Source organism: Mizuhopecten yessoensis, unplaced genomic scaffold, assembly GCF_002113885.1.
Source record: "Mizuhopecten yessoensis strain PY_sf001 unplaced genomic scaffold, ASM211388v2 scaffold5989, whole genome shotgun sequence".
Taxonomy (NCBI): Eukaryota; Metazoa; Mollusca; class Bivalvia; order Pectinida; family Pectinidae; genus Mizuhopecten; species Mizuhopecten yessoensis.
In genome coordinates this window covers 560,662-571,576 of record NW_018406324.1, presented here as the reverse complement: position 1 = coordinate 571,576, position 10,915 = coordinate 560,662, and the positions used below count along the sequence as shown (strand labels likewise).

The 10,915-nt window shown below is 38.5% G+C and overlaps 2 protein-coding genes across 3 annotated transcripts in view; one reads left to right on the top strand and one right to left on the bottom strand.

Annotated features, from left to right (window-relative positions):
* The window catches only part of LOC110451406 (acetylcholinesterase-like), a 128,962-nt gene that overhangs the window by 112,017 nt on the left and 6,030 nt on the right, over nucleotides 1-10,915 (top strand). The window lies entirely within an intron of this gene.
* The window catches only part of LOC110451405 (protein FORGETTER 1-like), a 37,728-nt gene continuing 31,286 nt past the window's right edge, over nucleotides 4,474-10,915 (bottom strand). For both annotated transcript variants that reach the window (XM_021499401.1, XM_021499402.1), the window contains exons 30-32: nucleotides 10,057-10,162; nucleotides 8,808-8,958; nucleotides 4,474-5,361 (exon numbers count right to left, since the gene is read on the bottom strand). In XM_021499401.1, the coding sequence (XP_021355076.1) occupies nucleotides 4,558-5,361; nucleotides 8,808-8,958; nucleotides 10,057-10,162 (1,061 nt within the window). In that variant the 3' untranslated portion in view covers nucleotides 4,474-4,557. The remainder of the gene's footprint in view (nucleotides 5,362-8,807; nucleotides 8,959-10,056; nucleotides 10,163-10,915) is intronic.

Below are 10,915 nucleotides of genomic sequence, written 5' to 3'. Positions count from 1 at the left end.
ACCCAAATTGAATTACTTCCAATGGAAATTAAACAAATGTTGGTCCAAAATGTGATTTCCCTATATAAACTATAGTAAAGTTTACCCCCTCCCCAGGGGGAAACGTGAGACCCCAGGGTCAAGAAATTCACAATTTCGCTAAAGCACCTCTCTGAGATTCACAATTTCCGAAGTAGTTTTAATTGTGGCTGATGCGAACATAAAATAATTTGGATTATTCAAAATTCACAGGTAAATTCGGCATGTCTTACAAATTTCATCCATATAACATTCAACTGTAACCTTGACTCTACACAGCAATGACCTTGACATTTCATTGGTTAAATTAGTTTACCGACACTTTATTTATTGAGCCAGGCACGAAAAAAAAAATCAAAATTGAAAACCTGTTATAATGTTTCATCAAGAAAAGTTGCTTACTAACCCGACTTTGATTCCAAAATGAAATTTGAAATGAGTACCTGTAACGGATAAGGTTAACTCATTAACCCCTGAAGACACATTTGAACTCTTCCAATTCAAAGGTTGGAATAGTTCATTATGAAATTTCAGGGGTGGAGTTAAGGCAAATAAATTTAACAAAATATAGTATTGCTGCATACCTTGGAATGAATCTTCACATACTTCACATAATTAAAACAGTCAGAGAGATAAGATACAAAAGTGGACCGATATCTGTATGATTGTCAGACTATTTTAATTAGAAATTCTTTTCTAGCAGACAATATTTCACGTAAACACTCCAATATAATTATTGCACTTTTATCAGCACATCACCTTCATTGTAAAGTATCACAGAGTGATATATATAACACATATAAAACCCAGATTTACTGGAGGGTGTCTCGGCTGTGTTGGCAGGGGGACTGGTTAGATTACAAAATGAAAACAAAAAGGATTCCTTCCCCTCCAAACTAACATAACAATGTCTGAAAAATGCTTCTATTTTAATATCTTTCAAAAGATAAATATTTGATAAAAATATGTTGATTTCTATTAATTTTGAAAATATAGAAAGCACCTTATGAAAGCTGTATGGCAAACAAATAGCACCTGTTGTATTTCATCCTCATCCACTGTAATGTAATTCTAAATAAAATTCTGTCAGATGATATTCAGATTGAAATAATTTCACTACAATTAGAATCATTTTATGCTCTTTTGTACATCAAATCATTCCAAAACATGCCACATATCAGATTGAAGACTTTATGATCCCTCAAACTGTTAAAATCCAACAGATACCAAAGTGGAAATATGCATTTCATAGTTTTAGTGATGTACACTGACGCCTTACTCCACAACTGTTATACCACATAACGGCAATACCTCAGATTTCATTATTTATTAAATGTGTATATATTATCAAGATTGAAATTAAAACATTGATGTTCTTGAATTTATACTTACCTACATTATAAAACAAGCCATTTGGATTGATATGTCTAGCCTATGCCCCGCTTTGACCATCAATGCACATGTCAGAGAAACTAACTTACACGCAAAAACTTAATGTTGATTGAGATGCTGACAAAGTCAATGGACCATGAAAGGTAGGCTGCATCAAGCATTTGATGCATGGGTTGAGATGTACTACCTACGATGCATCTATGGTCCAAGTTTGGTTGGTGTAGCACTTATACTTTCAGAGAAACTAACTTATCGGGTAAACACAAAAACTTAATGTTGACGCCGTCGGCAAAAAAGGAACACCTTAGTCTCACTTCCACTTCATGACAGTGAGACAATAAAACCTGTGTTTTAGCTGTAATTTGAACTAGAATAAGTTGGGTTTCTTATTCACCCAAATAGTTGCATATGGTCAGCACAATAACAGGCACATCTGTTGAACCTTAAAAACAATTCAAGAATACCACAGCTGATCGGAGGCCAGTGTAGCCATTTTGGATAATGACTGAAAATTTGGTAAGGGCCAAGTGAGAATTATATGTCAAAACGTTTTGTCCAAATCAGCTTTATTTAAGTTGAACATGTTTTGGACATGCAAAGGCCATGGAACACATCTTGGATTTCGAACCAGCAAATCCCTTCTGGCATTATGAATAGATATTTTATTTATTTGACAACAATTATGAAATGAGTTATCTCAACTTATATTAATCAACTCTTGTTGGCCAGGATGTAACAAATAGCACACAGGGGGTCTTAATGTGGGAGGAAACCAGAGTACCAGGAGAAAACCAGAGTACCAGGAGAAAACCCACATGGTTGGGCAGGTTACCCTATACCTTTTCACCTCTGATCATGGAATCAAACCCCAGCCACCATGGTGTAAGACCAGTGTGTTATCCACTGTCAGGCTGTGCCATCCAAACAAATGTTTTAACTAATGAAAACGTTTTTGCTGTACAAACAGCAAAAGCCTTTTCAGGGCATAAGCTCGCCAACAACTTGTGATAGATGAGCAAAAAACTTGGAAACATTAATCTTTAAAAAACGAAAATTAAAATTGATTTTAGTATGTTGGGTAACAAATGAAGTTTGATACATCTAGATTGCATTAATAATTCAGTTTTCTATGTAAGGAGGTATACACACAAGCCAGTCCGTGTACAGCCGAGCCCTCCCTATCAACAACAGAACGTAAAACATACGCATATGTCAAACGACCATGATATTTCTTCCGACGATAAAAGTAAAACAATCAATGCATGCACCAGGCTTAATACATATTTATCATCATTTAAAAACACAAAACTTTTCATGTCCATAACATATTAGTCGACAGTTAATTCATCATCATTTAAAACATCCCTGGCTAGCAATCCAACGTACCATTTGTTTAATCCTCTCTCTCACTACCAAAGCTGTAAGGAATGCAGGTATCCGTTTGTAATGACATCTTTGAAGATAAAGGCACCAAACAGCTATATTTCTTACTGTTTAACACACAGAGAAGAACATTCACACTACACATGATAGCTATTTCACAATGTTAAGGTGCAGCATGCAGCAAATTACATGGTAATAATTTTTCTGAGCGCTATCAAATTATTGACAACAAAATCTGTGAAACTTCATTTCACATTTTACTGTTGAAAACCCCAAATACCCAGTGTCAGCAAGTACTTATTAACGTAGTGACCTCTAATACCCAGAGTCCATTAGTACTTATTAGCGGAGGGTTCTCTAATACCCAATGTCAGCAAGTACTTATTAAAGGAGTGACCCCAAATACCCAGTGTCCATTAGTCCTTATTAATGGAGTGATCTCAAATACCCAGTGTCAGCAAGTTCTTTTTTTCGGAGTGACCTCTAATACCCCGTGTCAGCAAGTACTTATTAAAGGAGTGACCCCAAATACCCAGTGTTCACTAGTACTTATTAATGGAGTGACCCCAAATACCCAGTGTCAGCAAGTTCTTTTTTTCGGAGTGACCTCTAATACCAAGTGTCCATTAGTACTTATTAGCGGAGTGATCTCAAATCCCCAGTGTCAGCAAGTACTTTTTAACGGAGTGACCTCTAAGACCCAGTGTCAGAAAGTACTTATTAACGGAGTGCCCTCTAATACCCAGTGTCAGTTAGTACTTATTAACGGAGTGCCCTCTAATACCCAGTGTCAGTTAGTACTTATTAACGGAGTGCCCTCTAATACCCAGTGTCAGTTAGTACTTATTAACGGAGTGCCCTCTAATACCCAGTGTCAGTTAGTACTTATTAACGGAGTGGCCCCAAATACCCAGTGTTCATTAGTACTCATTAATGGAGTGACCCCAAATACCCAGTGTCAGCATGTACTTATTAACGGAGTGACGCCAAATACCCAGTGTCAGCATGTACTTATTAACGGAGTGACGCCAAATACCCAGTGTCAGCATGTACTTATTAACGGAGTGACGCCAAATACCCAGTGTCAGCATGTACTTATTAACGGAGTGACGCCAAATACCCAGTGTCAGCATGTACTTATTAACGGAGTGACCTCAAATACCTAGTGTCAGCCAGTACTCATTAACCGAGTGACCTCCAATACCCAGTGTCAGCAAGTACTTATTAGCGGAGTGATCTCAAATACCCAGTGTCAGCAAGTACTTATTAACCGAGTGACCTCCAATACCCAGTGTCAGCAAGTACTTATTAACGGAGTGACCCCAAATACCCAGTGTTCATTAGTACTTATTAATGGAGTGACCCCAAATACCCAGTGTCCATTAGTCCTTATTAATGGAGTGATCTCAAATACCCAGTGTCAGCCAGTATTTATTAACCGAGTGACCTCCAATGCCAACTAACCCACTGTTACTTATCAACCCTGTAACCCTAGCACCCATCAGCCCACCCTGTAACCCTAGCCCCCATTAGCCCACCCTGTAACCCTAGCCCCCATCAGCCCACCCTGTAACCCTAGCCCCCATTAGCCCACCCTGTAACCCTAGCCCCCATTAGCCCACCCTGTAACCCTAGCCCCCATTAGCCCACCCTGTAACCCTAGCCCCCATTAGCCCACCCTGTAACCCTAGCCCCCATTAGCCCACCCTGTAACCCTAGCCCCCATTAGCCCAGTTATACTAACAGATCTAAGTTATTGCTACATCATTCTATGAGACAGTTATCTACATGTTGGTTGATTTCATCATTTTTTACTTTACTATCAAACTCCTTCCCACATATTGGACAGCTCATGTTCGGTTTAGCTTCCTTCTTGGCAGTAGCCTTGGCAAACATTGACATGATGTTTGACTGCCGAGGTCGTTTAGCTTCTCTGGAAGACGTGCTGCTCTCTGCACTACGTTTCTTCGACAGATTTTGTTTCCCCGAGTTTGAATCTGGTTTTGGAGATTTAGTACTATTGGAAGCTTGAGTTCTATGTTTTTTTTCTTTAAGTTCTGCTTTTGTGATAGTCCCACCATCAGAACCTGTCTCTTTAGAGTTACTTCCCTTTGTAACTGAGCTTTCTAGGTCACTTGCATTAGAACCTGACCTTTCTGGATCCGACTTTGACTCAGATTTAACCTGGTTATTGTCACTTTCTGCTGAATTGTTAACTTTGCCCTTTTTGTCTGATTTTGTGTCATCATCCCATGGAGACAAATTGGAGTCCTTATCATTGTCTTTTTCACACAAGTCAGGGTCTATGACAGCCTGTGATGGAGGACCTGACTCACATATCGAAATATTCTCACAGATATTCTCGGACTTCTTCTGCCCAGCAGATTTGAAGAAATTTTTAAGAGTGACAGGTGGTCTCAAAGCACGAGCAAGAGACTTAGCATTAACGGGAGTTACTTCCTCATTCACCAACAAACCCACTTCCTGCTTCCCATCGTCATCTTCACAACCATTCGAAGCTCCACTTCCACCTGCAGCAATACTACCATCAGGATTTCTCTTCAACACCTAGAAACATAGCAATAGCATGTTGAAACATTCTCACAGATGTACAAGGCTGTCAATCTAAAAGATAAAGATTGGAATAAATTGCTAGCAATCTAGAGTCCCCATCTCTAAACAAAATTATGTTTCGTTATGGAAGGGACGATAACTCTGTATAAATTTGGTTTTGTGATGGAAGGAACCATAACTCTGTAAAAATTTGGTTTCATAAAGGAATGGACCATAACTCTGTATAAATTTGGCTTCATGATGGAAGGGACCATAACTCTGTATATATACTGGACTCAAGAACTAAATTTCAGTGAAGGCTCAGAGTGCAGCATCATGTGGATGAGACGAGAAGACTAGTGTGATCCTTTGATGTAAATCAAAAGAATCTCACTGTCGTGTAACGGTAAAACGAACTGGCTTTGAAGTCGGGCGTCGCTCCTCTGTAATCTTCAAAGGACAAGTATCAGCCTAGTGATTGGTCAGGTTGTTTTTTTACCCGACACCAATCAAATAGCTAGCCCTGTGCATTCAATTTTGCTATGACATATTCCAGCGGTGTAGAGATCCAAAGTGAGCATAAACCCTGGATATCGAGGATGGTGACAGTGTACCTGATGTCCCAAACAATGTAATGCACTGTGAGCAAAGGGCCATAACTCTGTCTTAAATTTGCCTTAACTCCACCCCTGAAATTTCATAATAAACTATTCCAACCTTTGGATTGGAAGAGTTCAAATGTGTCTTCAGGGGTGAATGAGTTCACAGTTCTTCTCTAAATCAGCACAAAATCTTCCGGGCAGGGTAGAGAAATTACAGAAACACAAGTTACTTTTTTAATTGCTTACGATGTAATAATCATAATAATAATTTGAGGTTTCTTATATACCGCTTTATCACAACCTAGTTCGTCAGTCGTCTCAAAGTAGTTGACTAATTATTATCTGTTGTTATTGGGCCTTTGCAACCAGCAAATATCTTTCTCAACTCCCTGGGGAGCATACAGCCGGTGCTGCCATTTCGAAGCTCACAGCTAGCATTCAACAATTCTAGCACTGCCCAACCATGTACTCATTTACAGCTGAGTGGATTGGAACAAGCGGAGTAAAGTATCTTGCTCAAAGATGCAACACAGTGCTGTGCCATGACTCGAACCAACAACCATTCGGTCATGACTACTTATATTTCCTTAATTTGATTGGTCCGTATAGAAACCTAACCGTAATCCAGTGATGAATCTCATGGCAGAAAGAGGAACATGTGTCAAGTGGTTAACCTTGTGTCAGGCTAATAGGGTTTAACATTATGTACGAGAGACAATTACAATCTCATCATTCTTCCTTCATATTTTATCTAATATTTTTAAAACTAATCAATATGTGTGAAGTTTTGGGCAATTTCCAACAGTTTTACTATTAAAATTCGAGCGTAAACGATCTGAAATCTACTGTAAGCGATCAAATTCAATTATGTTTAACTTCGAAATCAGTCTTCAGAGTTTTACCCTAAACACTGAACATGGTAATGCAATCAGCCGTGGACTGGAACAAACCTAAATTGATTTGTGTTAATCTGCTAAAGAAAAACTAGTCAATATCAAGTCAGAACCCAATATGCTTGATAGGACCCTAAGTATGCACAGCAGAGCTCTCTCCTTGCCCGCAGTGTAGTCTTAAATTGCCAAAGTTTGGAAATCAATGTCAAAAATTAGTCAATTATCATCTGTTAGGGGAGTTACAAGCCTATTGGTCGGCCCTGATTGATACTGCAGCTTAAGATGTGTACACAGTTTCTTTTGAAGATAGAGTGGTGCTTGCTCAGATAACCCCGATTACTAGCTAAGGGTTGTACAGCCAGCTCTTACACAGCCTTTAAATCCATACACTAATTATAGACATTCATCAATTTTCACACGGAAGATAAGGTTACGGCCTATAATTAAATCAGATTAATACAGTCAAAAAGATTTCCCATGTTCCAGATGTAGAGTTTGATATGATACATGCATATGAGGAACCCTAACAGAATAACTCAATACTATTCAACGAAGAACTCTATAAAATCCCCCATAAACACTAAAATACAGTGGACAAACATCATTAAGATGAATAACTGTAGTCTGGATAAGGCAGCTGTTAACTAGCTCTATTTACCAGGGTACATAGAAGTGGATCTAGAAGACTGAAGGTCAGGTTTCTATTGTACACAGGGTTTTGCTTAGACAGGTCTGAATAAAGACACCATACACATATACACATAAAACAAGGTTATTAATTTGAACAAACTTGGTAGCCCTTTATCCCAGTATCTCTACCTAGGCCTGTTGGTTATTCAGAAGAAATCGTTAAAAGATTTTAACATATTTGACCCGTGTGACCTTGAAAATGAATGAAGGGTCATTCATTTGAACAAAATTGGTAGCCCTTCATCCCAGCAAGCTACTGGCCAAATATCATCACCCTAGGCCTTTTGGTTACTGAGAAGTAATAGTGCAGACAAGTACATTGTATGATCAGGTTTCTTTTGAGTGATAAGTACCTGAAACAAAAGGCCTTTTCGTTTATGCGGAACAAACGGTTTGTCAGTTTTTAAATGTAACAATTTTGGGTATAAATTCTGGCGGACCTGCAAATGTTTATGCAAGCCCTGCAAGGCTTTGTCAAGGCTTGCCTGAAAGCAGCATCAGATTACTAGGTCCGACCTTATTTAATAAACGAACAACTGTGGTCCAACTGGTTCAACCGTTAAAACTAAAACGGCCAAAATGTTATCCATAGGAGAACACCTGTATTTAAAATTGTATCATTGCCAACAAGAATATTGCAATAACCAGCAATTCAAACAGTCTTCCAATCCCCTAAGAAGTAAATCTGTCATTAACAAGAACCCAACATATATATGCATATATATACAAATCAACTAATCATCTTTACACAAATAGATTTCTTTTGTGACGATAATAAGAAAATGATATGTCTTATTCGATTCTTTCAAATGAATAACTTTGCCCCATCACTCTTCTGGCTTATTGGTTGGGTGAAGCCCAGAGTCATGAAATTCTAAGTATTCATTATTTGTCTAAAAGCACAGACAAGTAAATGCCGATACTTGACCTTAAGTTATAAAACATTAAATTCCCTTGACTCAGGGAGAATCCATGCCAAATTTGTCAAACTACTTCTGTCATTTTGTTTTAGAAAAAATATGTGATGGTGCATGGAGTGATGCTGCAACACAGCATAAACTCACTTAGCCCTTTGGGACATAGTAGCTAAAAATTACTATCACTTATTATTTATCGTATAATTATGAAATTATTCAAGGGGGCCCACACATAATCTGACTGTGAGTAGGGGGATGGGCTTATTACAAGATAAATACGGTAAGACCAATTAACTGGTTCATTTCAAATAATTATATCAAATTTTACGACGAAAATTTCACACTCCAAATATACTCACAGACTGAGAGAGCTGTACCTTCTCCACCATGTGCTGTTCTTTCAGGACTTTCTTCACCTCTGACAGAAGGATGAGTGGGTAGCGAACTCCAACCACCCTCTCACCACTGTCTAACTGTGCCCGAACCACACGCACCGACGACTCAGACTTACTGCAATATACAACAGAGTACAGAATGAGTGTAACAATATCACTCAGACTTACTGTAGTAACATACAACACAGCACAGAATTAATGTAACAATATCACTCAGACTTACTGTAGTAACATACAACACAGCACAGAATTAATGTAACAATATCACTCAGACTTACTGTAGTAACATACAACACAGCACAGAATTAATGTAACAATATCACTCAGACTTACTGTAGTAACATACAACACAGCACAGAATTAATGTAACAATATCACTCAGACTTACTGTAGTAACATACAACACAGCACAGAATTAATGTAACAATATCACTCAGACTTACTGTAGTAACATACAACACAGCACAGAATTAATGTAACAATATCACTCAGACTTACTGTAGTAACATACAACACAGCACAGAATTAATGTAACAATATCACTCAGACTTACTGTAGTAACATACAACACAGCACAGAATTAATGTAACAATATCACTCAGACTTACTGTAGTAACATACAACACAGCACAGAATTAATGTAACAATATCACTCAGACTTACTGTAGTAACATACAACACAGCACAGAATTAATGTAACAATATCACTCAGACTTACTGTAGTAACATACAACACAGCACAGAATTAATGTAACAATATCACTCAGACTTACTGTAGTAACATACAACACAGCACAGAATTAATGTAACAATATCACTCAGACTTACTGTAGTAACATACAACACAGCACAGAATTAATGTAACAATATCACTCAGACTTACTGTAGTAACATACAACACAGCACAGAATTAATGTAACAATATCACTCAGACTTACTGTAGTAACATACAACACAGCACAGAATTAATGTAACAATATCACTCAGACTTACTGTAGTAACATACAACACAGCACAGAATTAATGTAACAATATCACTCAGACTTACTGTATTTGATTAGAGTGATGGAATCTTCACAGATGTGCTCAATTTAGTATGACAACATAGAATATGGCGTAAAGTAACTAGTATTGACTTTATAGAATCCTGATCAACAGTCTGAACTACATGTTTGAATCTTCTGGAGAAAGTGTGAATACAAAATGTTCTCACCTGAGGTGAAGTTTGGCAGCAAACCGGTTCAGCGTGGCTTCAAGTACAGACATAAGGGAGACAATACTGCCACACACTAGGTGGATGTTGTTACACCGTATTCCAACTGTGGGAGATAAAACAGGGGAGGTAATTAACACATATCTCTTGGTCATGTCAGGGGAGGTAACATATATCTCTTGGTCATGTCAGGGGAGGTAACACATATCTCTTGGTCATGTCAGGGGAGGTAACACATATCTCTTGGTCATGTCAGGGGAGGTAACACATATCTCTTGGTCATGTCAGGGGAGGTAACACATATCTCTTGGTCATGTCAGGGGAGGTAACACATATCTCTTGGTCATGTCAGGGGATATGTAACACATGTCACCTTGACTTGGTCATATCTGGGGAGATAACACATGTCACCTTGATCTGGTCCTATCAGGGGAGGTAACACATGTCACCTTGATCTGGTCCTATCAGGGGAGGTAACACATGTGACTTGGTCATGTAAGGGGAGATAACACACGTGACTTGGTCATGTTAGGGGAGATAGCACAGGGGCAGTAACACGTCACTTGATCAGGTCAGGGGACGCAAAACATGTCCATTTGAATTGGTCATGTTAGAGGAGGTAACCTAAACTATTATGGCCATGTGAGAGAGACAGCTTCTGTCACTTTGTTATGTCAGGGGAGGCAACTTGTATCGTCTTGATTATGTGGGGAGGTAACTCATGTCAACTTTTCATGTCAGAAGAGGTAAATTTTTCACCTGGTCATTATCGTATCACCTTTTCATGTAAGTCATATTTGTCGGGGTAACAAAGGTTTCCTGGTCATGCCAAGGGAGGTAATGTGTTATCAAGGGAGGT